A 27,569-nucleotide genomic window follows, 5' to 3' on the forward strand; every position below is an offset into this window, starting at 1 on the left:
ATAGAATACTATAAATGTTTTTGATTTTAAAAAATCAAAAGGGGAAATTACATACAAGAAGCCTCCATAAGATTCATTGTAGATTTGTCACAAGCCACCTGCAAGGATCAAAGGCATGTAGTAAAACAAACAAACAAACAAAAAACCCTCCCAAAACTCAATGAAATGAATGCCTCGCCATACATAATCCACACAGTAAGACTTGCATACAGATTTGAAGGAAGGATAAACTGCGTCAAGAATAAACAACAGTTCAGGTAATTTACAGGCTCAAAGTCAAAATTAAGAGAAGAACGGAAAGGTCTACTTTAAGGCAAGATAAAGCCCACAAGCACACCAAACTTCTACAAAAAGATGGGAAAAAATCCCATGGGAAAAAATCTCATGACAATCATCTCTCTCAATGTCAATGGACTAATAGCACCAATTAAGAGACATAGAGTGGAAAATGGATCAGAAAATTGTATCCTACATTTTTTTTTTGTTTTTTTTTTGGGGGGGGCCACACCTGGCGTTGCTCAGGGGTTGCTCAGGGTTTACTCCTGGATGTCTGCTCAGAAATAGCTCCTGGCAGGCACAGGGGACCATATGGGACACCGGGATTCGAACCAACCACCTTTGGTCCTGGATCGGCTGCTTGCAAGGCAAACGCCGCTGTGCTATCTCTCCGGGCCCGTATCCTACATTTTTATGCTTGCAATTCACATTAAAATATTTAGAGCAGGGGCCGGAGAGATAGCATGGAGGTAAGGCATTTGCCTTGCATGCAGAAGGTCGGTGGTTGGAATCCTGGCATCCCATATGGTCCCCTGAGCCTACCAGGAGCGATTTCTGAGTGTAGAGCCAGGAGTAACCCCTGAGCGCTGCCAGGTGTGACCCAAAAACAAAAACAAAAACTATATATATATATATATATATATATATATATATATATATATATATTTACAGCAAGCACAAGCTCAACATCAAAGGTTGGAGGACAACCTTTGCTTGAGGACAATCCTTCAAGCAAACAACTCCCTTAAAATATGGGTGGCCATATTAATATCATATGACAGAGTTTCAGCTTGGAAATGTTATAAGATAGAAATGGACATGTCTTAATAATCAAGGAATGTGTACATCCAGAAGAAATCACATTAATAAACTTAATATGCACCCAATGAAAGGTCAGCAAAATACTTAAAACAACTGCTAATAGACATCAATAGCAACACAATAGTTATGATAAACTATCTCTGTCACTTCTTAATAGAATAACCAAGCTAAAACATAATAAGTACAAACTGGCTTTGAAGGAAGCAATGGAAGAGAGTGGCTTAGTAGATATATATAGGGCTTTTCATCCCCAGCGATAGCTCAATGGGTTGAGTGCATTTATAAACCCAAGAAACAAATTGTGTGGCTCCCCTAGTACCACCCAAAGGGCCTATAACTTCAGAGATACTGGGCCCAGGTAACACTGCATCATCAGGTCTAAGGCAGCCAGAACATATGTCAGTAGGGATGACCCTCAGCTTCCTGAGCACCACTTGGGAAGGCCCAGAAAGAGAAAAGAAAAGAAAAAAAAACCTTAGAATAATATTTTATATTTTAATTTATGGCTTATCAAAAAGAACAAAGAACTTCAAAATAAATGAGATATACCGTATCATAGATTGAAGCTTTAATAAAGATATACTGATTCATATAGATTTCATATAATTCCAATAGGAATCCTAAAAGTGCAGTATCTCTCTGTCTCTGATAGAGAAATTTAATGCCTGTCTGGATGACAGGGACGGGTTGGGGGAGGAGGAAATGGGGGACATTGGTGGTAGAAAAGTTGTACTGGTGAAGGGTGTGTGTGTATTTTACGCCTGAAACCCAACTACCCAACCATGTAACCATGATGCTTAAATAACGAAATTACATTAAAAAATTACCATAAAATTACATAATTTTTAATTTTTTTTGGTTTTTTTTTGTTTTTTTTGTTTTTGTTTTTGTTTTTGGCCACACCCGTTTGACGCTCAGGGGTTACTCCTGGCTATGTGCTCAGAAATCGCCCCTGGTTTGGGGGGACCATATGGGACGCCGGGGGATCGAACCGCGGTCCTTCCTTGGCTAGCGCTTGCAAGGCAGACACCTTACCTCCAGCGCCACCTACCCGGCCCCTAATTTTTAATTTTTAATAATATTTTTATTTAAGCATTATTATAGTTGGGTTTCAGTCATAAACAGAACACCCCCTTTCAGTGCAACATTCCCACCACCAATGTCCCCCATTTCCCTCCACCCCAGTCACTGCCTGTATTCAAGACAGGCATTCTACTTCTCTCACTCATTAACATTGCCATGATATTTGTTAGTGTAGTTATTTCTCTTTGTGATGAGTTTCCTTTATCATGCGTGAGCCATGTTCAGGTGAGAATATGTATAAAAATAATGATTAAAAAAACCCCTAGAGGTTAAAAACTAAATTTAAAGTCAGTCTAGAAAATGATAAAAATTAACATTTCATTTAATCGAGGCTAAAGCTACTTCAAATATTTCACTAGTGTTGTTATATGAAGTACAGGTTTGTATATTTCACATGTGCCGCAAAGTAGCTCATTTTTTATTTTTCTAGTTCAGAGATCTTTTTTTTTTTTTTTAAAGCCTCTCATGCCATGAAATTCATAAGGAATGGATTCCCGCAGCTCAGGCTCCATCCATTGATTCTCACAAAGTGTGCTTCTTTGCAGGTACTGCAACTGAACCCAATTGGGTCCTTTCCTCTTTGGCTTCCTCGTTTTTTTGATCATTTTCCTTCACCCGCTTCAGGAAGCTGTCTAGACTTTGAGAGTGCTTAATATGCTCAATTCTAACATTGATTTTTTGGGCAAGAATCTTGCCTTTGACTTGTTTATTTACAACAATTCCACCGCATTCTGGGTAACGTTGTAGACTCTTCCAGTTTTTCCATGGTAACATTTGTGGAGTATTCCTTTTTGAACAGTGCCCATTCCCTTTATGTCTACAATATCACCTTTCTTATAAATCTGCATGTATGTGGCCAAAGGAACAACTCCATGTTTTCTAAAGGGTCTAGAAAACATATAGCGGGTACCCCTCCTCTTTCCCTTTGTGTTGGTCATGACTGTGATATACTAGAAAAAACTGGAAGATGGCGGTTCCGGCCAAAAGGCAGAAAGATGCTAATTTTTATTAAAAATTCAAAGAAAAGTATTCATTAGTCATATTGTAATTAACTATACCCACAAGAAATGCCCCCTAAAGTGGTTCATCTTCATATGGACAATATTTGTTTTCTCATATATTTTGGGATAGGATAATTATTAAGTAAAGTACTATTAATAAATTTTAAAAGTCATTATTATTTAATAAAACATGTTTGAAAAAGTAACATATGCTAAAATTTCATATAGCTACAATAGCAACTTAAAGTAAAAAAATATAAAATGAGTTTTCTACCTCTTTTAGCTTCATCAATGCAGTTTCTTTTTCATAATTAGATTCAGAATCTATTACTTCTTTACTCTTTATAAAAAATTTCCTGTTAACAAAGTCAAATAGATTTATATTAATATATTTTTCTAGTGAATCTACATTTATTTATAATATAAAAAAACTTTCAATAGTCATACATACTTAGATAATTATTTTTTTTTTTTTTGGTTTTTTTGGGCCACACCCGGTAACGCTCAGGGGTTACTCCTGGCTATGCGCTCAGAAGTCGCTCCTGGCTTGGGGGACCATATGGGACGCCGGGGGATCGAACCGCGGTCCGTCTCCTAGGCTAGCGCAGGTAAGGCAGGCACCTTACCTCCAGCGCCACCGCCCGGCCCCTTAGATAATTATTTTATTTTTATTAATACTTTTTATTTTGACCAAAGTGGATTACAAATCATTCACAGTAGCATTTTAGGTACATAGTGCTAATTAAAATGAACAAAAACTATCTTAAACATAGGAAAATAGAAAAATGCTCAAAGGAGGGGAGCATATACTTTTCATGCAGGAGAAACAGGCTTGAAACCTGACTCTTCAGGGTCCTTAGTGACTACTGGACTAGAACCCTAAATACTACATTGTAGTAACCATCCAGGCACGGCTAAGTATGAGTCCAAAACTAACTAATGGGCTAAATAATAATGTTTTTCTCTTTTAAATAAGTTGAATAAATTAATAAATTGAATAAATCAATGTTTACTAATTGGTTTCATTTAAGGAGTAACTACTGAAATCTGCATTCTGCATGAGTTCTAGATATTAGAGATACAGCAGGGGCAAAGTCTTCAACCTCACAGAAGCTGCACTCTGGTGGATCAGTGGGAATATAAAAGTGCTATCCTCAAATATATATATATATGCATATATATTTAACATAGTGTTTATTGCGCAAAGAACACAACACAAAGGCTGACTATGACGCTATGTTGACTGTTTGTCAACCTCTTGACTTCTTTATAATTTATGAAAGACCTGGTTGATGTGGTACCAGATAGGTGAAGATCCAAAAGAATGACTTCTCAGGTCGAAAGAATAGCAGATGTCCTGAGGTAGGAACATAATTGGTGTATTTGACATAGAAAGGAGAGTGAGAAGGTTGGACAGGTAGGCCATATGGGATCTTTAAGGTATTGGGTAAGTTATCATTCTAAAGGAAATATGAGGAAGATTTTTTTGTTCATAATACCAGTTTTAATTTTCACAGATAAAGTTGTTCATGACTGAATTACAGTCATAATATTACAACAACTTCACCAGTGCACATTTCCCACCACCAATGTCCCCAGTTTTCCTTTCACTCTTCCTTGAAACTCTCTTCCCTCCTACCTATCCTCCCCTGCCTCCCTTTGGGGAAGGTATTTTATTTCTCTGTCTCTGTCTCTGTCTCTGTCTCTGTCTCTCCCTCCCTCTCTCTCCCTCTCTCTCTCCTATTTTTGACACTGATTTGCACTACTGTTGATGCATGTCACTTTATCCCCTTTTAGTACCCAAGTTCTATTTTTTATTTAATTTACTTTTTTATGCCCCCTTCCCTTATAAAGAGCATATATCACATAGTTCATAATACAATTATTACCAGATAAGTAAGAGAGAAATTATTTAAAAAGAAAAAAAAGAAGAGGAAGAACAAAAGGAAGAGGAAATAAAGAGTACAGCCACATGCAAATTTGTGAGAATTATTGTATCCAATGAGATCATTAAGTCATTGTCAGAAGGTTTAGTAAGCTCTTTTTTATTGATATCTTTATTTAAACACCTTGATTACAAATATGATTGTAATTGGGTTTCGGTCATGCAAAGAACACCACCCTTCACCAGTGCAACATTCCCATCACCAATGTTCCAAATCTCCCTCCTCCCCACCACCACTCTGCCTGTACTCTAGACAGGCTTTCCACTTCCCTCATTCATTCACATTGTTAGGATAGTCTTAGTGTAGTTATTTTTCTAACTTCACTCACCACTCTTTGTGGTGAACTTCATGTCGTGAGCTGAACCTTCCAGCCCTCCTCTTTTTGGTCTCCGAGAATTATTGCAAAAATGTCTTTATTTTTAAACCCATAGATTAGTGAGACTATTTTGTGTCTATCTCTCTCCCTCTGACTTATTTCACTCAGCATAATAGATTCCATGTACATCCATGTATAGGAAAATTTCATGACTTCATCTCCCCTGATGGCTGCATAATAGCCGGGGGTACAGAGTGATCAGTTCCAACTATCACTTTCATAGTAGACCTTTCTCTCCTCTTCTCTGCATTTTCTGCTCTTTGTGACTAGCTTCCTACCATGAACTGGTCCTCAGAATTCTCATAAGAGGAGGTTTAAAAAAACAGGATCAACATGAATTTACATTTACCTTATGAGATACTGATTGATTAATGGAAAATTACAACAATACAGAAAGGTAGCATAGATAGAGTTATTGTAGTGGTCCAAAGAATGTAATGGAAGTGGTGAAAACTAGATTTTAGATATATGTTGAAGAGGAAGGCAGCAAGATACAACTCTGGATTTAGCTGAAGTTATAGCTTGATTGAGATTAGAAAGTGAAGAAAATATGCATAATAGATGATACATTTATTTTTGAGTAAAGTTACTAGACATATGGTAGTGTCTTATTAACTATGATAATGAAAGACTGAAGAAAAACCTGTTTCAGGGAGTAGAAAATACAGAATTTTGTTAAAAACATGTTATATTAGAGATATACAGTACAAAACATAAGGGAGAGGTCAAATAAGCTCTTGACCATATGCATTGAGAATTCAAGACCAAGATATATAAATATGAGTCATTGAAGCAATAAGAGTAAAATGATGTTTGGAGGATGTTTGGAGACAATACAGCAGTGGGTAGGACAGTTGCCTGGTACCCGCCAACTCTTGTTTGATCCCAAGAACCTCATATGGTGTTCCCCCAACCCCTTCCCTGGAATGATAACAGTGAAGAGTGAGGAGAAGCCCTGAGTACAGGTAAGTTGGCCCAAACACAAACAAATGAAGTGATTCGTTATCAATTCATAGCCATTAATTAGTAATTCATTGCTATTTATAGCCAACAACAAATTCTATTAAATACAAAAATACATTTTGGCTAATCTTAAATACATAATTAAAATAAAAGTTGCATATTAACATCTATAAATGCAGCAATAAAATATCATATTTACTTCTTCTCCTCCAGGATATTACAGATTTTAGTTAGGTTGTAGCATTCATTTTGCCAATATGTTATTGATCCTTGTAGTTGTGATATAAATAAATTGTGATCACTAAGAGTCTGTTGAAAAACCCCCAAAATGGAATCATAGCATTAGTATATGATTCATGACAACAGATCAATTCATTAAGTATTCATGTACCACCCTCTTAACCTTTACATTGGAATGACCTTTAGTTCAAAACAAGACAATCATGATATCACTTGTTCATAGGACAAATTTGGACAGATATATTCTAAAGTAATTTTTTAAAAAATAAATTCAATGAAACTCAGAGATGAGCACAGTAAGAATGAAAATATAAAAATAGCTTTCATCACATAAATTCATTTTACTGACTCTTTAAAAAATTAAACACATCTATATTTTTGTAATCACCTTCAAAACATTCTAAAATAGTAGAATAAGTCTATTTTCAAAAGTCAACACTATCAGGTCTTTTGCCTTAATTGGTAACTGTGCTGAAATAATTTTTTGTTCATACATAATAGTGTTTTGGAAATGGAAGCATATACCACAGTAGCTGAAATGCATAATTTAAAGAAGTAACTATGAACGTAGAAACATTATAATGAAACAATTTTGCAGTGCAGTTTTTAAATAAAGAGAAGTGAAGACACAACATCAGAACCATGAGTTTGCATTTCAGCTTATAAGGGATCTGGAAGGAAACTGACCTATAAAAAACTCTGCATTGGACCGAAGGAGATGACTCAAAGGGTTGGAAAGCATGTTTTGCGCATAGGAGATTCTGGTTCTTTCAAAAGCACGACATACTTCCTTGAGTATCACGGGGACCAAACCCCAATATAACCCCAAGCATTACCAGATATGGCCCCAAAATTAAAATGTATAATTTAATTAACTTTCTGTGCTGCATGGCATAGACTCAGTGATCATGGACAGAGTGGAGTAACTAGAATCTAACTAGGCATAGCACTTCATATAAAATTATTTAGTCACCATGAAATTACATATTTATTCGTGATTATTCATACAACGTTTCAATACTGATTCCTTTACCAGTGTCCACTTTCCTCCACCAGTAAGCTTATGCCAGAGATTTTTTTTTTCTCTGTGATTTACAGGACTGTTGCTGGTCGAGTTCTACATGTAATGCTTTCCTACCTTTTCAGCACCACCTTTTGTTTGAACACTTCACTCCACCAGTGACAGTGCTCCCTCCGTCTCCTAACACTTAGCCCCAACAAGTTTTTTTACTGAAGAGCACTTTCCATGTTCTTTGTTCCATTGTCTTTGGGCATTCGTTATTCCCACATTATGTTTCTTTATATTCCACATCTGAGAGAGATCATTCTGTGTTGGTATCTCTCCTTCTGATTAACTTCATTCAGACTAATACTCTTAGTTTTCTCCAGGTAAAAGCAAATTGCATAACTTTATCTTTTCTTTTTCCTTTTTTTTTTTTTTTTTTTTTTGGTTTTTGGGTCACACCCGGCAGTGCTCAGGGGTTACTCCTGGCTCTATGCTCAGAAATCGCCCCCGGCAGGCACAGGGGACCATATGGGACGCTAGGATTCCAACCACCGTCCTTCTCCATGAAAGGCAAACACCTTTCCTCCATACTATCTCTCTGGCCCCTACCTTTTCTTAAGGTTGAGTAATATTCCATTGTGTATATGTATCATAATCCCCTTATCCAGTCATCTGTTTTTGGATACTGGGGTTTCCAGATTTTGACTATTATGGATTGTGCTCAAGGAACATAGAGATGTATGGCTTTTTGTTTTGTTTTGTTTGTTTTGTTTTATATTCCAAGGAGTGGAGTTGCTGGATCAATGTAAAACTCAGTTCTCTGATTTTTTTTTTTTAAGGAATGTCCATATTATTTTCCAGAAAGGCTGGACCAGTTGATATTCCTACCAGCAGTGAATGGGAATCCTTTTTCTCCCCACATCCATAATAACATGGATTCTTCTTGCTTTTGTTGATGTGTGCCAGCCTCTCTGGTGTGAGATAATATCTTATTGTTGTTTTGATTTGTATCTTCCTGGTAATTAGTGATACAGAGCATTTTTTCACTTGCTTTTTGGCCATTTGTATTTTTTTTTGAGGAAGTTATTGTTCATCTATTCTCTCCATTTTTGTTATGGTCTCAGAGCACACTTGGGAACAGCTCTATTCACATCACTTTGAGGTCAGAGAAGCACCTGTGAAAAGGATACTTCTGTGTAAAGTGGGGGCGAGGGTCACATCCAGTGATGCTCAGAACTACTACCATTTCTGTGCTTAGGAGTTACTTTTGGTATTACAGAGTACCATTAAGTAAATGCTGGCTACCAATCTCAGGTCTTCCACATGCAAAGCATTCATTCAACCCTTTGAGATAGATCTCTGTCTCGGTTCTCTCTAAATGCACAGATGTGGGGAATTTTTATTGTAATAATGTTTGATAATTTGGCTTAATATTTATCTTTTAATTAAAATTAAAGCCATCGTAATAAAAAGAAAAATGGAATTAAGTGAGCTTTCTACTGAGAAATGTGATAGTTCTATATTTACTGTTGCACTATATACCTTTACAGGCAATTCTACATAAAAATGGGAGAAATTATCCCAGAATAGCATGAAAATGAGTTAAAATAAATATATTAAAAAGTATTTGAGGTTGATTGGAGAGAAAGTACAGCAGGGAAGGCATTTATCATGCATGTTGTCAATCAGTTAGGTGTACAGCACCCTATATGGTCCCCCTAGACCTGCCAGGATGATTCCTAAGAGCAGAGGCAGAAATAAACCTGGGGTACTGTTGGATATGGCCCCAAATTAAAGAAAAATTAAAAAGCATCTGCTATTAATTTTATTTTAAGGTAGTATGTAACAAGGTGCTCAGGTTAGATTTGAACGTATTTTCTTACCACTTTGAAGGCATTATCCATATCTTTTACTTCTGACATTTTGCGTGTTAATCTTTGAAATTTTCTTTTCAGTTGATAACTTTCCTCTTTCTTTTTCTCGTGGAGTTTTTTCATTTCATTAATCTATAGTGACAGATAATAAACCAATAAAAAGTTAATGAGAAAAATGGATGGTTCCAAGACCACACAGTCATATGAACATTAAAATAAATAAAAAAGTGATCAGACTTAAACACCAAATACAAAGCCAAAGACAACAGAATCGAAACCCAATCTACAACAAGCTAGACACAGAGGGAACCACTTATACTAGTAGCCTGGGGGGCAAAGGAAGGGGTATGGGGTGCATGCTGGGAACAAGGGTAAAGGGAGGACAACACTAATGGTGGGAATCCCTGGATTCAATGTCACTATGTACCTAAAATATTACTGTGAAAGATTTGTAATTCACCGTGGGCACAATAAAAATCATTAAAAAAAACAACAACCAATCACACACAGCAAAAAAAAAAAAAAAATATATATATATATATATATATATATATATATATTGGTTTTAGGACACCCGGCATTGCTCAGGGGTTACTCCTGGCTATCTGCTCAGAAATAGCTCCTGGCAGGCATGGGGGACCATATGGGACACCGGGATTCGAACCAACCACCTTTGGTCCTGAATCGGCTGCTTGCAAGGCAAACACCGCTATGCTATCTCTCCGGGCCCCAAAAAATATTTTTTTAAAGTTAATGAGAACAAGAAAGCTAAGGAAAATTTTGGTAAATTTAATTTAATCCAAACAAATCACAGTCAACATAAGTAAATTAACATACAAGATCTAAAAAAAATACTTGCTCATTTTTCAGTATCACAAGAGGAAATAAATAATCAGAAATGCTTAACAAGGCTAGAAGTGATGGTGCAGTAGTAGGGCATTTGCCTTGCATACTGCTGACCCAGGTTGGACTGCAATTTGATCCCCTGGCATCCCATATGGTTTCCCAAGCCAGGAGCAATTTCTGAGTGTATAGCCAGGAGTAATCCCTGAGCATCACTGGGTGTGACCCCAAATCCAAAATAAACAAAAATAAATAAGAAGAAACGACTAACTAATTATAAAATAATTAAATAGCAACTTAGTGACTTATAAAGGTATGATTTACAGCAAAACTAATTTATGCTATTATGACAACTTAGAATAAATGTTAATCATCACTTGTTTCTGTATCATGGTACAGTTACACAAGAACAAAACGTTGTGATTAACAATTTTGTTAAAGATAAGAGGTTTTTATTCAAACTTTGGCCTAAATCTTCTTTTATTCATTTATTTTTTTATCTGTTTCCATGATGTATCATATATTGAATAGAAATTAAAAGTTGGCCACAAAAATTGCAAGTTATTTTGCAAAGAGAAATGTTTCTTTTTTTTTTTCTTCAAAAAAAAAAAAAAAACTTCACCAGTGCAACATTCCCATCACCAATGTCCCAAGTGTCACTCCTCCCCACCCCACACCAGCCTGTGTTCTAGACAGGTTTTCTACTTCCCTCATTCAGTCATATTTGGTTATGATGGTTCTCAGTGTAACTATTTCTCTAACTGCACCCACCACTCTCTGTGGTGAACTTCATGTCATGAGCTGGACCTTCCAGTCCTCCTCTCTCTTGTCTCTGAGAATCATCGCACAAATGTCTTCTATTTTTCTCAAAACCCATAGATGAGTGAGACCATTCTGTGTTTTTCTCTCTCTCTCTCTGATTTAAGACTTCCCTCTGACTAAGTCTTCTTTTAAAGTTTTACAACTGTACGAATAACAGTAGCCAAAAGTATTTGATTTGTGTTAAGAGAAATGCTATGGCTTTAAGGTTCTATAGAATTGGCTTTCTTTTCTCACAGAAATAAAAATAAAATTAGCAAAAAAGCAATAACAAAGCAACAGAATAGGTGAACTAGTATATATAATTATAAGTTTAAATGTAGGGGAGATGAGGGGATCTGGGTTGGAGAAGGTTTGATGAAGTGAAAAGAACACTGTTATGGGGCCAGCGAGGTGACACTAGAGGTAAGGTGTCTGCCTTGCAAGCCCTAGCCAAGGAAGGACCACGGTTCGATCCCCCAGCATCCCATATGGTCCCCGCAAGCCAGGGGAAATTTCTGAGTGCTTAGCCAGGAGTAACCCATGAGCATCAAACGGGTGTGGCCCGAAAAAACAAAAAAAACAAAAACAAAAAAAAAAAAGAAAAAAGAAAAAGAACACTGTTATAGATATGTCGTGCCCAAACATCTTATGCACAAACCCCTGTCATTGACAACATTTATTATCATGGAGACCAAAATAAAAAATATTTTAAATAATAATTAAGATAATGGATGGATTGTTAAACTTATTTTTTCTTTCAAAAAACCAGGTCTTGGTTCCATTGATCTTTTTTTTTTTTTTTTTAACTTTTGGTTCTTGGATCACACCCAGCAGCGCTCAGGGGTTACTCCTGGCTCAACGCTCAGAAATCGCTCCTGGCAGGCTCAGGGGATCATATGGAATACCGGGATTTGAACCACCATCTTTCTGCATGCAAGGCAAATGCCCTACCTCCATGCTATCCCTCTGGCCCTGGTTTCATTGACCTTTTGAATCGTCAATTTTTTTATTTCATAGATTGCTTCCTTAAATTTTGTTGGCCTTTTTCTAGCAGCATAAACTACTATTACATTATTTATCTGGGCTTTTCATAGGAATACTCATGTTGCTATGAATTTCCCACTAATCACTACTTTTGATGTTTCCCATGTGTTCTGATAATTCATTTCTTCATTCTCCTTTGTTTCCAGGAATCTATTATTTTTTATTTCATTTTTGACCCATTTATTGTTCAGTAGAAAGATGTTTGATTTTACGACAAAACAAAAGTAAACAAGCGGGACAACAATCATAAAAATAATTCACTTCACGTACCTCATCAGTCAATATTTTTTTCTTTTGCAAAATTTTGTTTTTTTCTTCTTCTAATTCATCAGTAACATTTTTATAACATCGTTTTTGTGACTCTAGTAATTCTTTTGCTGAGTTTATTTTAACAAAAATATCATTAATGGAAACAGTCATCATGGCTTTTTCTTCCATCAGAGAGTTGATTTCCACAACTATCTGTTGGTGTTCATTTGCTAGATTTTCTTGCCTTTCACTTGGAAAAAAAACCCCAATCATTTATTATATGAGAAGTAAGGACCTCAGAAAAAATTAATTTCTAAACTGTATAGAGAGGAAAATTACAAGGAATACATATTTTGGAGTTGTTTGTGATTTCTTCTCAAACTTGGTCCACATACAGACAGAAGGACACAAAATGTCAACACTGCAATTACTGGCAAAATGTCACACGGTCCTTTCTCAATATCACTCTCCATCCCCACAAAACAGTAGTAGTCTATGAAATATTTGGGTTTAAGGAAATATGTTTCTGTCTTTATTTGACAATAGCCCCTTTCTAATCTTGTTTCTTTTCTGTACACTCTGCCTTATAATTAAATGACTTTTTGATCTCATATCATAGCCTATCCCCTTCACTTGGTTTTTACCTGTTTCTCTCTTCCCTTCTGAAATAATTCAGGGAAATATTTTCCAGGATATTATATTGCTTCTGGTTGAGAAATGTTGGTTTAAGTTACACAAATGATCAGTAAATCTAGTATAAATGATTAAAAAAATACCAGTTTGGGACATGTGAATGAAATCTACCCAAGAGACTTAATATGCAACACTGACATACTGATCAAACTATCCTGGGATGTGTAGTGAAGTATGGAAAGATAAGCATTCTACCATCTCACCAGCTTCCCTTAATGTCATTCATTGCCTTTTAGAAAGGGCCCGGGTGAAAGTTGACATTACTGCGATGAACAGGGCTTAGTGAAGCAGGGAGCTGCTTCTATAGTCACCGCTCTAAAAATACTTAAAATGAAATTTGAACCTTTGTATGTGGGGAGAGTAGTGAGTGTCTTTATTAAATCAAAGTAAGTGGTAGCACAAATCAGCACTTTTGGAAAGAATGGGGACAAGATATAGAGAAAGAACTGAGTTGAGGAGGGCATCCATACCTGATTTACTCCTGGCTCTGCATTTATAGATCACTCTTATTAAGGTGGGGAGAACTATATAGAGTGCTGGGATCAATCCTGGGTTGGCACTTGTAAGGCAAGCACCCTACACGATGTACTATCTCTCCAGCCCCAGAGATATAATTTTTTAAAAGTTGCTCAAGGGCTGTAGAAAAAGCACAGTGATTAGTTGGGATGGTTGCCTTGCATTGCCAATCTGAATTTGATATCCCAGACCTTATATGGTCTCCAAACACTACCAGGTGTGATCCCTGAATGTAGATACAGGAGTAAGCTCTGACTGCAACATGTGATTCAAACACACACACACAAACATACACACATACATGTGCATACAAACTTAGGTTAACTCAGCTTAGAGAAATCCATTAATGGGGGTTTCATAGGTCTAGTAGAGAAAGATTTAGAATGAATCAGTGTAAGAATGAAGTGGTCCCAGGGAATCAAGTGAAATTAGGTAAGTAAGGAAATCTAATTAAGAAAAGATATAAGAACAAAACAAAAGCAGATGCTTACACTAAAGAATGCAATAGTGGATTTCAAAGAGAGAGGAAAAAAGAAAGATCACATTAGGTAAAAAAGAGGCAAATGTACAGTGACAAATGGAAACTGGGTTTTTTGATGTGTAGTGTAATGAAATACATACACACATATGTACATGCAAACAAGTGTTGATTTATGGGGTTGAACAACTTAAATATAATGTTTAAATTAATGTCACTTCAATTGTAGAAAGCTTTCTAGAAAAAACAGCAACCAACCAAAACCATGATCCTAACAGGCATATTGTGAGGGGCTGAGAACAGAGCACTCAGAAACTGAATGTGGGATTGAAGAAAATCTGGTGAAAGTTGTAATTTTGGATTACTTTGGCTTTACATGTCTTCTTTCATGAGTAGGAGGAAGTCAAGACTTGTAAAGTCAAGACTTGGTGTTACGCTCAAGTAATGCTTGAGTACTATTCCTAGGTCTATGTTCAGGGCTTAGTACTGATGTGCTTGTTATGCAGGTAATGCCAAGGATTGAATTCAGGCTTTCTATATGCAAAGCATATAAGTTCCTTGAGCTATCTATTTAACTCTTTGTGTGCCCCATTTCACAGAGGGAGAAAATAAAACACCGAGGGATAAAGGATTGGTATGAAGAAACACAACCTCTATAAAAAAAAGGAAAAAATTAACATTAGATCCTGAGCTATTGACTAATATATATGTACATATATAATATTTTATTTTAATTACATATAAAATATAGGACCCTCTCCTGATATCAATCCCATCCTCAGCCCTCCAGAATATTATAATATCATAATAGATCAAGTAGATAATATTATTTGTTTTGGGGATACATGTTTTATATGCGAGTAAACATTAGGTATAAGTCTGTAATCTGTAAAACCACATCCAGTGGTTTTCAGTTTTGTTCTTGTTGCTGTTCAGGGGACCAATGCTGTTTCAGGATCGAACTCAGGATTTCTGCACACCAGCACACAGCCATTTTTCTGACAGCATTTATACAAAATTAAATAAAGATTTAGTACAAAATGCCTTTACTGGTTCAAAGTCATCAAGAGTTCTGGCTTTTGTGGGTAAGGACTATAAACCTAACTTTACTGAACTGGGAACTAAAACCATTGTGTATGTAACTTTATAGGGGGCATATTAGCTGCCATTTGAGTTCCAGTGGTTGCTTTTGGGAAGCTAGATTGACTCTGAAATTTGATAGTCTCCTAACTCCTTGAACTTGAAGGTTTTTCTATTCCCCCCAAGTTCTCTGCAGCCAGTGTAAAACTAGCATCAGCCCCACCATATGTACCAGGGGTCTCCACTTCTTAATTCACTCTTAGCAGGACAATTTCCCCATTTCCACCCCAGCCACAAACCCCCTAAGCACTGACTATTGAACCTAAGGAAACAAAAACTTACCCCAGATTTTCATTTACTTCTTGAAGTTCATTTATTTTTTTCCTCAGAAACCTTTCTTCACAATCCAAATGAAAACTTTTCTTTTTTAATCCACTTATCTCAAAAAGATTTAAGCTTCGAGCATCTCTGACACACTCTTAAAAGTAAACGGAAATGTTACTGGATTATTTGAGAAAGAGCACAATTGTAGATAGTGACTGCTAACTAAAATGCAAAAAGTAGGGGCCGGCGAGATAGCATGGAGGTAAGGTGTTTGCCCTGCATGCAGAAGGGCGGTGGTTCGAATCCCGGCATTCCATATGGTCCCCCGAGTCTACCAGGAGCGATTTCTAAGAGTAGAGCCAGGAGTAACCCCTGAGCACTGCCGAAAGTGAACCCCAAAAAACAAAAAAAAAACAACAACAACAAAAGCAAAGTAAGTTATGTTTTGTTATTTTAAGTCTCAATAGGAATGGGTTGACTCATATATATTTAATTTATTTGGAAACTAAAAAAATCATTTGACTCCAAGTCTTGTTATTTTCATGTAAAATAGGAAAAATTGTTATGAATATTACTGCATTTACATCGTATACTCTATAGCTATATTTCGTGTGAAATAACTTAATATTATTAAAAAGTGATTAGTTCATTAGTGATTTTAGGATTTTAGGATAGAGCAAATTTGCATAATTGATAAACTTATAAGTACCTTCCAATTCTATGTAAAATTGACCGGGAACCGTTCTCAATAGAAAATACAGTCTGCTAAGTTCCATGCTTTCTATTTCCAAAAGGTCAATGGTGTCTTTTCTCATTTGTTCCTAAAAAAGTTCATACAAAGTTAAGATAAGAGTAACTTCCAAAATAATGCCCTATCAGTGTTTTCAGGGAATAAAATTTGATTTTCACTTAACATCTTTTGTTGTTCAATTTATTGGGAATAGAAAATAGGAAGAGTGGGGCTAGAGTGTTTCCAGACCCCATATTGTTAGTTCCCTGAACCCTTCAGGCATGGCCCTTCAGTGCAGAGCTAGTTGTAAGCCCCTAGTTCTATACACCCCACCGAAAAAAAATATCAAAAAAAAGTTTATTAAATTATATGTAAGAATGGAGAGAACAACAGTTCACATATACACACATATGTAAACCCAAGCAGTAAAATATAGCTCAGTATGTTTTCATGGGAAGTGAGTGTTTAATGTAGGGGTGTAGGGTGTGATTCTTTTTGTTTTTGGGCCACACCCAGGGGTTACTTCTAGCTATGTGCTCAAAAATCGCTCCTGGCTTGGAGGACCAATGGGGATTGAACCCAGGTCCGTCCTAGGTCAGCCATGTATAAGGCAAACACATTACCACTGTGCTATTGCTGCTGAGGGGGGTTTCATTTTTAAAAGAAAAAATATCTGATACCAGGAGAGATTGTACAGCAGGTAAAATTCTTGCTTTGAATGACTTCAACTCGCATTCAGTCCCTAGCACCATATATAATCTTCAAGCCTCAGTAGGGCGTGATTTCTGAGTGTAAAGTCAGTAGTAAGGATTGAGCACTAACTACGAAGTGTGGCCCCCCCCTCCCCTCACAAAAGACTTTATGAATGTGTTGGCCAGAGAAGTAAATATTTTAAATAAATAGCCATGATTTCTATTGGTATTTTATAAATCGAGAAACTGACATATTTTATAGATAACTAAAGTCAGGTTACTTTCATGTAGAAAATATGTCAATATAGGCATAGCTTTGAAAAGCTATACATACAATATTGTTCATTGTATGCTTGAAACTAAATCATGAGCCACTTTGCAACTGTGAAAAAAGATATGTTTTATGAACAAACAACCTTGTAACCACAGTGTTTATATAAAGTAATTTATTTTAAGTAGGGATGGAGTGATAGGACAGTAAGTAGAGCATTTATTTGCCTGGCACACAGCCAACCTGGTTCTTTCTCTGAGCACTGCCAGGAGTAGTTCCTGAATGTAGATATAAAAGTAACCCCTAAACACTGCTGGTCCAAAAACCAAAAAGAAAAAAAAAGTAGGGATTTAAGCACTAAATTTTTTTAATAGTCAATATGATTACAGGAATGTTAGCATTTATAGTTGCTTTATTTTGAGTGGTGGGAGAATTTGAAACCACACCTGGCTTTGCTCAGGGTTCATCTCTGCTTCTCAGTGATAACTTCTGGTGGTGCTCAGAGAACCATATATTGTATTAGGGATCAAATCCACCCAGCCACAAACATCTCACTCACTATATTATCAGTCTAGCCCTAGTGTTTATCTTTGGATGTACAAAATTATTTTATCTTTATTGCTATCAAAAGTGTGCCAATCCTGAAATAGAAATTTGTCTCTATTTAAGAGATTTTTTTCAGCTATTTTTATTAAACAAAGATATACTAGATTCTTTAGTAAATGATAATATTTTGAATCCTTCAAATCAGGAAGAAAATCAAGTATAAGAATGAAGCAAGGGGCATCCCATATGGTCCCTGTGCCTGCCAGGAGCAATTTCTGAGCATGGAGCCAGGAGTAACCCCTGAGCACTGCCGAGTGTGACCCAAAAACCAAAAAAAAAAAAAAAAAAAGATGAAGCAAAGAAAAAGCACAAAACACTAACTGAAGATACATGTATTAAATTTAGTGGTCTGTAAGTTGTAATTGTGTATTTTACATGCACAACTATTTATAATTGCATACAAACAATAGTAGAGATGAACTTCCCCATCAATTTGTAGACTCAAATGTATTTACTTCATAGACATGACTAAATTTTTAGATATTTTATAAACATATTGGATGTAAAATCAAACGAAATGAAACTGGAGAGTACAGGGGTTAAGGTAATTGCCTTTCATGTAGCCAAGCTCCAGCACCATATATAGTCTCACAAACACCACCAGGAGTGCTCCCTGAGCCAGGAGTTAGCCCTGAGCACAGTTGAGTGTGGTCCCCAAGCTAATATGTACTTTTAAAATTTAAAATAAAATTAAGCGACTTCTGGGGCTAAAGCAATAGCACAGCAGGTAGGGAATTTGCCTTGCACTGGCCAACCTGGGTTCAATCCCTGGCATCCCATATGGTCCCCCAATTAAGAGACTTCTGATTCTTTGGGAAAGTATTGTAAATACTATCTAGGAACAGAGACATCTTGTAATACTTCAAAAGAAAATTCCTTAATTTTTTTCTTTTATTGCTTCAAGGTAATATCAATTTCTGACTGTATTTTTTTCCCACTGAGCAGCACACCTGTTTCAGAGAATAGGCACCAAATAATTGTCATCACTATGTAAAAAAATTTACCTATAGAGAGCTGATAATTTGTTCGCACTGTTCATGAAGTTTATCCCAGAGCTTTCAGGTTCTAAAACTTGGGTTATTGATTACATATTGGTATCCCAATATGTGACCAATATGTAATCATGTAGTTCATCCCTTAACTGAGCTCTATTACCACTGTTATGATTTTTTTTCATTTTATTGTTTAGGTTTTTTATTTGTGGGGAACACACCCTGCGGTGCCCAGGAGTTACTTCCGGTTCTGTGCTCAGAATGCTCCTGGCAGGCTTGGGGGACCATATGGGATGCTGGGAATTGAACCCGCTTCATTCCGGGTCATCTGCATGCAAGGCAAATATCCTACCGCTGTGCTACCACTCCAGCCCCTAGTTTTTGTTTTTGTTTTTGTTTGTTTGTTTGTTTGTTTTGTCGGTTTTTTTTAGATGAATAACACCTTGTAATGCTAAGGGTTTACTGCTGGTTATGCACCCAGTAATTAACTACTTCTGTTGGTGCTCAGGGTACCACATGGGATACGGGAGATCAACCTAAATTGAACATGTATGAGGCAAGTGCCTTCCTTCTTATACTATCTCTAAGACCTAGTACAGATTTTTCTAAGCAAAGGAGTACTCTTATCCATAGCACAAATCTTTAATAAATTTTCTGCTCAGCAAGTTAAGCAGCTATTTTTGTTGATCAAGACTGGTACAAATGCTTACAACATTTTTTTTTCCATTTAGTAAATATTTTTTCTATTCATTCAATAAAGGCAAATAAATGTTGGTGGAGAAATAAATTTAAGATGTGAAAAATAGCCCTTATGAATAATACAATACCAATTTCTTAACGGCTACAGCAACATCCTTAAGAAAGGCCTTAGCTTCTTCATTGCATTTAAAATAGTCATCTTGCAGCATTTTTTCTATTAAAAGAAAGTCAGAAAATTAAGGTCTTTTATTTATTTGTCCAAACCTACTCACCTTTAAGTTCTACTCAAATGTCTTATTCAACTGGAAATTACATCTTCCATATCTAAATTTCCATTGTTCAAATCTCATCTGTACTTGTTATTTTCTATTTCATAGTATTCTAATGTAGGCATATATTTTTATGTTTCTTGAAGACAAATTAAAGTTTTTTTTTGTTTTTTTTTTGTTTGTTTGTTTGTTTTGGGGCCACATCTGGTGACACTCAGGGTTTACTCCTGGCTCTGTGCTCAAACTTATTCCTGGTAGGCTGAGGGGTAGGTGGGTGGGTTCAATCCCTGGCATCCCATACAGTCCCCTATGCCTACCAGGAGCTATTTCTGATCTCAGAGCCAAAAGCAACCCCTGAGCACTGCTGGTGTTTTTGTTTTTGTTTTTGTTTAAAAGGGGATGCTGAGGATGAACACGAGTCGGCTGCATTCAAGGCAAATGCCCTACCTGCTGTGCTATAGCTTGAGCCCCAGGACAAACTGGTTTTTTTTTTTTTTTGTATATATTCCATCTTTTTTATCTCTCATGATAGAAAAAAGGATCTATAGAAGATAAGACAAAAGCAGTCAATAAGTGTGTGTGTGTGTGTGTGTGTGTGTGTGTGTGTGTGTGTGTGTGTGTGTGTGTGTGTGTGTGTGAAAAGGGTAAACAAGGGGCCGAGATAGCCCAGCAGTAGGGCATTTGATTTGCACACAGCTGACCCAGGACGGACCTGGGTTCAATTCTCAGCATCCCATATGGTTTCCCCAGCTTGCCAGGGGCAATTTCTGAGTGCAGAGCCAGGAGTAACCCCTGAGCTCTGCCAGGTGTGGCCCAAAAAACCAATCAATCAATTAATAAAGTTTTTTAAAAAGAAGACAAGGATGGGGCTGGAGCAATGGCACAGCTTTAGGGCATTTGACTTGCACATGGCTGACTCTGAATGGACCCAGGTTCGATTTCTGTCATCCTATATGATCCCCTGAGCCTGCCAGGAGTAATTTCTGAGCACAGATTCAGGAATAACCCTGAGCACCACTGGGTGTGGCCCCCAAACAAACAAACAAACAAAAAATGGTAAGTAAGACATTTCTCCTATAAAAATAGGTTTGCTCAGTAGAATGCCTGTCTCAAGACAGGCAGGTAGTGAGGAAAGAAGAAAATGGGGTCATTGGTGGTGGGAAGGTTGCACTGGTGAAGGGCGTTTTCCTTTTTATAACTAAAATCCAACTACAAACATGTTTGCAATCATGGTGGTTAAATAAAGATATTATTTAAAGAAAAATGTTTGAATGTGTATTTATATGCTTTAATAAAATATTTTGCAAAACACAAATACTTAGTTAACTACTTAGTGTTCCATTATGCCATCCATGTTACTTCTGTGAGAGTTTTATCGACTATTTAATAAAACTGGTAGGTTAAAAATGTTTCTAACACTTTTTATCAGCATCCTTTCAGGTGTTCCTTTTCTCTCGTGTATTCTAAGTAGAAAACACATGAAAAGGGAAGTCTAAAATCTGGCAAACGCAGACCAGGGGAACTGTATAGTACAGTGTGAAAGATGCCTCCCCAGCTAACACAGCTGACCCAGGCTTGATCCCCAGTACCCCATATGGTCCCGAATCTTGGAGAAATGATCCTTGAGCATAAAGCCAAGATTTAGCCTTAGCACAGTCAGGTGTGTCTCCCAAAACAACAACAAATAAAAGATAATTAAGGGAAATAAAGACAAATTACAAGCATAGTAAGAAGAAGGAAGGAAAAAAGAAAGGACAATAGGGACAGAACAGAAGAAGTTCAACTTCCTTTCCTCTCTCACCATCTAAAATGCATCTGGATTCAGGTTTGAATTGATGCATGTGAGTAATATATTACCTGCATTGTCCAAGTTGATCGTTTTTTCCTAGTCTTTCGCTGATTCCCATCTCACGGTTGAGAAACCTAAGCCTTTACAGATTATGCCATATATTTAAGATCACACAGTCCATCAGTGATTCAGGATCTGGGGTCAAATGTTATTGGATTGACTCTAGAATCCATGCCCTTAATGGTTATAATCATTTCTCAGGAAGCTACATTGACATGTAAGCCCTTAATTCCAGGTAATTCGGGTTATCCTTATGATCAAGTGAAAATCAATTCGCTGAGTGTACAAGCAAGTATGTCTCAGAGACAGGTGCTTCCTGCTATCTCCTTGTCTTTCTTTTGTGGAATACATAAACTTGTTAGCATTTGCTAATGGACTGGAGTATTGCATATTTTATAAGCTGAATTCAGGAACAGGAAATAGTTTCTTACCAAAGAAACTTCCTGAGGGTACAGAAATAATTATTAGCAGGAAAAATATTTTTTCACAGAAATTGGACTGACAGAGGGGCCGGAGAGATAGCATAGTGGTAGGGTGTTTGCTTTGCAAGCAGCTGATCCAGGTGGTTTGAATCCTGGCATCCCATATGGTTCCTGGTGCCTGCCAGGAGTGATTTCTGAGCACAGAGCCAGGAGTGACCCCTGAGCACCACCTGGTGTGACCCAAAAACCAAAACCAAAACAAACCAAAACAAACCAAAAAATGAAAGAAAGAAAAGAAATTGGATGGACAGAACGGACTGACATAATGATATAGAGGCATTCATTGGCAATAACTCAGTCCCATCTTCTTCCATGGTTAGCATTCTTTATTATAATACACTTCTGAATCCATGTCATGAGAATTGTGAAGTTAAACTAGTTCATTTAAGAAAGCAAAAAGAAATCAGCCCTAACTGTAACATTACATTAAAAATATTTCTTTTATTTTGAAGCAGTAAGATGGATAGAATAAAATAATAAAGTGATTTGATGTTAACTCTAAATGGTTTTTGAGTTAATCTTTTCTTGGACTATGTCTCTTACCTTATGTTTTGGAGACTTGATTCAAGGTTCAACACTTTTAGTAGAATAAGCATTTTAATGACCCAACCAACATCATTATATGCTTTCATGTCCTAAACATCCTCTTCTACTTTTCTTTGACAAGCTTCTTAAAACGAACAAACTTCTTAAACCTGCCTTCTTTTTTCTTTCTTATTTGCTTGTTAAATTCCCTAGTGTTCCGTGGCATGGTGTTGAAGAAAATCAACTTGTGAAAAGAATGCAAGAAGAGGCATTCCTGTGCTGCCTGGGTGCCCAAGCACATGTTGGCCACATTTCCCCTCATGAGGTGTGGATTTCCATGTTTTCTTTCATACCTTGAGAGGGCTGGGTTGTGTACTGGGCTCTCTCCACTCCTCTCTCTCTCTCTCTCTTCTCTCTCTCTCTCTCTCTCTCTCTCTCACTTCTCTCTCTTGGTTTTTCCCTCCCTTTCCTCATCGCCTTGGAATAAAAATCTGTTTTCACTTCCAAATAAAAGGAAAGATGAAAGGAAGGAAGGAAGAAAAAGAAGGAAGGAAGGAAGAAAAGGAAGGAGGGAGGGGAGGAGGGAAGAGAAGAAAGAAGGAAGGGAGGAAGAAAGAAAGGAAAGAGGAAGGGAGGAAGGAAGGAAAGAAGGGAGGGAGGGAGGAAGGAAAGAAGGGAAGGAGGAAGGAAGGGAGGAAGGAAGGAAAGAAGGGAGGGAGGGAGGAAAGAAGAGAGGGAGGGAGGAAGGAAAGAAGAGAGGGAGGGAGGAAGGAAAGAAGGGAGGGAGGAGGAAGGAAAGAAGGGAGGAAGGGAGGGAAAAAAGAAGGGAAGGAAAAAAAGTTGGGAGGGAAAGGGAGGAAAAATGGAAAGGAAGGTAGGAAGTATGGAGGAAGGGAAGGGAGAGGGAGGGAAGAAAAAATGCACGAAGGGGCAAACTGACATGAAAAATATCTAAAGTCACTGCAATCTTAGAATTAAACACTAAGGCCTAAGAGATTTGTGGCAGCTCCAAAAGCAAGATCCCAGCAGAAGAGCATGCATGAGTGTGTGTCCCCATCTGGGCCAGACTCCAAATAGCCAAAAAAAAAAAAAAAAATCGACTAAGCGCCTCCTGGTAGAGGCCTGAGGTCCAGAAGGAGTTCCCACCCACCTGCCTGTTCCCTTCCATCCTCCTGGGCACCCCAGACTCCCTCTCTGGGCAATGGCCCTGCTGGCCCCACCGGCCTCTCTTCCTTACCCACACCAAAGAGCTGCTCCAGCGCATTGGTGGCCACCTGGCAGCCCAGGGTCACCGGGTAGGAGCAGAGCTCCAGGGACTGGCTGGTGGAGACGCCGATGCCCGGCGGCCTCTTCTCGGTGGAGGCCAGCTCCAGAGCCGGGGACCGCAGGCCCATCCTGGTGCTTCTGCCCGACGCCATCACGGCCAGAGCAACAGGGAGGGCATCGGTTGCCAAGGGAAGGAGGACGTCAAGGACCTCGAGGTACCAGCTCACGCGCAGGACTCAGTGTTGCCCAGTATGAAGATCTCCTGAAAAGAGGGGGGCCCCCTGCCTGTTTTTTTTTTTAATTCATCTTCCTATTTATGTTGTTAGTTCAGACTTTGTACCTTTATCATGAACTATTGACATCATGATCACTATTTTTTAAATCATTTTTTATTGAACCACCATGGTTATAAATATGTTCATAATTGGGTTTCAGCCATAAAATGTACACACCCCCTATTTACCAGTTCAATTTTCCTGCCACCATTTCCCCCCCCCCCCCATTTCCTACCTCCCCACACACCCTGCCTGTCTTCAAGATAGGCATTATATTTCTCTATCATTGTCATGGTAGCTGTTAGTCTAGTTATTTCTCTGTCTGCACTTACCACTCTTTGTGATAAGTTTGTTCTCATGGACCTGATCTTCCAGCCCTCATCTCGATTGTCTCTGGGTGTTATTATACTCTTTTTATTTTTCTTAAATCTCACAGAGGCATGAAACTATTCTGTTTATCTCTCTCCCTCTAATTTATTTCACCCAGCATAATAGATTCCATGTCTATCCATGCATAGAAAAATGTCACTACTTGATTTTTCCTAATGGCTGCATAGTATTCCATTGTGTTGATGTACCACAGTTTATTTAGCCACTAATCTGTTGTTTGGCATCTGGACTGTTTCCAGATTCTGGCTATGTAAATGAACATGCCTCTGAGCTGGGTACCAGAGCAGTGGTTTAAAGTACAATGATGCTTTTAGAAAATGCTCATAGTAGCTTTGGGAGCTAGATTCTCATATTAACTTCAAGAAACGGGCAAAGATGACTTAGAGAACTGCCCAGGGTCACAAGAGGATAATTCTGGTTTTAAGTGGAGTCTATAAACCTGCCTACTGAACTCCATTCTTCTTGCACTTGCCCTGAATCACTGAGTGCATTACCTTGTATCAGCAATTTTTGCCAATTCAAGTCTTTTAATCAAACTGTCTTTGAAAGCAAACAAAGGATTTTTCTCTGCAGTTCCCAAACCCACCCAAGCTTCAGACTCAGAATAACTGTTAAGTTTCACCTTCTCTGGTAGGTTCCACCTTCCCCTTAATAGCAGATCAACAAAATCGTGTTTTCTTAATCTGCTGTCATTGTGACACATTGTGCTTTGTTGTGTATGTAAATATTGTAGGGGATTATTATGTTACTGACCCTACCCTGATCGGTGATTGACCTGGCATTCTGCCCCCACCCTAGGGTGGTACCTGATTCTGCTTCCACCATTGGGTGGTATCTGATCCCACCATTGGGTGGTACCTGATTCTGGGGCATAAAAACAAGGGTCTGTGGAAGGCGAAAGGCTTTTTGCTGGAACTGAGGCTGAGACTTTGGACTTCAGTCTTGTCCACCGAATAAAGCTAATATTTCCACAAGCCTGACGTCTGCGAGCTGTTTACCCGCCGTTTCACCTCAGAACCATCAGCTAGACAGGGTGGCAGACGCGTGCTCCGAGCTGGAGGGGAAAGACTTCATCCTCCATCCCTCCGTCAGTCAACCTCTTCAGGGGCTGACTTGCAACAGCGCTTTATACTCAGACTTCTAGCTTGTTGCTTCATGAACAGGGCTGACTGCTGTGGCTCCAAATGCCATACCCTCCTATAAATCAGGAAAAATGCAAAAGGGCAACCTGTGGAAACCCCCCTCATTTTGTCTTCAGGAAGAGATTTCTTTCGAGTGCTAAATACTTTTTATTTTTTCATATCTTCGTAGCCAGTGCTGGCTTCTCACAAGAGAAAGATTAGGATAGTGAATGTCTAGATTTCCAGCCTCTTTGTGGAGGTGTTAGGAAAAGGGGAGGTTTTGGAACAGATAAAGGATTCACCATTAAATGCCAGATAGACGTTTGACTTATTGATTGATTATTTATGGATCTTATCATTGGGTGCAATTGATCTCATCTTTGGGAGTTCCAGATGAATTAAGGAAGTTTTAAGTATTGAATTGTCTTTGGCATTTCCCCATTGTGTCCTAGTAGGATCTCCCTCTGTAAGGTTCCATGTTATTTTTATGTCTATGTACACAAAACTGTGCCTCCCATCCACACCCCTTGGGTTTTTCATAGTTTCTAAAATGATCAGGTTGTAATTCTTAGACCCAATGATTCTACAACATAGTTTTATTTTGGGTGCTAAAATGGTGGGGAGAGTTTGTACCCTAGGAAAGCAACAGGGACACTCTGAGATTCTGAGGGAGTTATGCCTAACAAGAAAAATTAGACATCTTACAGGTAAGAAAACTCATGTCAGTGTTGTAATAATACTTGATTAAAAACATCCTTTTCAACCTTTAAGTGTTTTATTTTTATCCATAAACAGCAGTGCATTTGTTTGCTGGTATACTAGGTTACTCTCCTATTTTCATTTAACTATAAAATATGATTCTATAAACTGTGATTATGAAGATAAAATAAAATAAAACTATACTCAGATGAAGAACATGCTATTTCCCATATTTTTTTAAAACTAAATGAAAAACAAAAACTATCCTAAAAGAAAAATGAGAAGAATGCTTGGCATCCCTAATCGCCCTTAAACCTTCCACACTTAATGTAAAATGTAATTAAAACAATAATCACTATGCAGAGGTGGAAATTTTAGTTTATTTTTATGACATTTCACTAACTATTGAAAACCAGTGTCTAAAAGGAAAGAAAAGGGAGAAAGAGAGTGAGAAAGAGAAGAAAAATATCTGCTGCAGAAGGGGGAGGGAAACTGAGGATGTTGTTGGTTGTTAAATTGGCACCGATGAAGAATGTCGTAGATTATATGACTGAAATAATCGTGAACAACTTTATAATTGTGGCTAAAAAACCCATTATGAAGAGCCTTGTAAACCATGTTGTTTAAATAAAGTAATTTGTAAAAATCTAGAAAATACAAACAAACATCAATCAATTTGACATATGCTTGGCATTGATAAGATTTAACTCCTGCTTTTAAGAAAATGACCTAGAAGGTGGGCAAAGAAAGGAATATTTTGCATCATAGCTCACAGCTAAGTGTAGTTATCTCTATCTGTGTTTCACAAAGTTGTTGATATTGTTCCTTTGTGAAGCACTGAAATGATCCAGAGGGGTTGTCCAAGGTTGTAATCTTTTTTTTTTTTAAACACCTTGATTACATACATGATTATATTTGGGTTTCAGTCATGTAAAGAACACCACCCATCACCAGTGAAACATTCCCATCACCAATGTCCCAAGTCTCCCTTCTCCCCACCCGACCCCCGCCTGTACTCTAAACAGGCTCTCCATTTCCCTCATACATTCTCATTATTAGGACAGTTCAAAATGTAGTTATTTCTCTAA

The 27,569-nt window shown here is 37.6% G+C and overlaps 1 protein-coding gene across 1 annotated transcript in view; it reads right to left on the bottom strand.

Annotated features, from left to right (window-relative positions):
* Nucleotides 1-24,148, bottom strand: part of CCDC175 (coiled-coil domain containing 175) — a 58,879-nt gene extending 34,731 nt beyond the window's left edge. Inside the window, exons 1-7 of the mRNA XM_049770249.1 lie at nucleotides 23,968-24,148; nucleotides 19,734-19,819; nucleotides 16,325-16,436; nucleotides 15,634-15,769; nucleotides 12,546-12,774; nucleotides 9,597-9,719; nucleotides 2,708-2,931 (exon numbers count right to left, since the gene is read on the bottom strand). Coding sequence (XP_049626206.1) covers nucleotides 2,708-2,931; nucleotides 9,597-9,719; nucleotides 12,546-12,774; nucleotides 15,634-15,769; nucleotides 16,325-16,436; nucleotides 19,734-19,819; nucleotides 23,968-24,148 — 1,091 coding nt within the window. The remainder of the gene's footprint in view (nucleotides 1-2,707; nucleotides 2,932-9,596; nucleotides 9,720-12,545; nucleotides 12,775-15,633; nucleotides 15,770-16,324; nucleotides 16,437-19,733; nucleotides 19,820-23,967) is intronic.
* Between the last annotated feature and the right edge of the window lie 3,421 nt (nucleotides 24,149-27,569).

The sequence above is a fragment of the Suncus etruscus genome, chromosome 3, assembly GCF_024139225.1.
Source record: "Suncus etruscus isolate mSunEtr1 chromosome 3, mSunEtr1.pri.cur, whole genome shotgun sequence".
Classification (NCBI taxonomy): Eukaryota; Metazoa; Chordata; class Mammalia; order Eulipotyphla; family Soricidae; genus Suncus; species Suncus etruscus.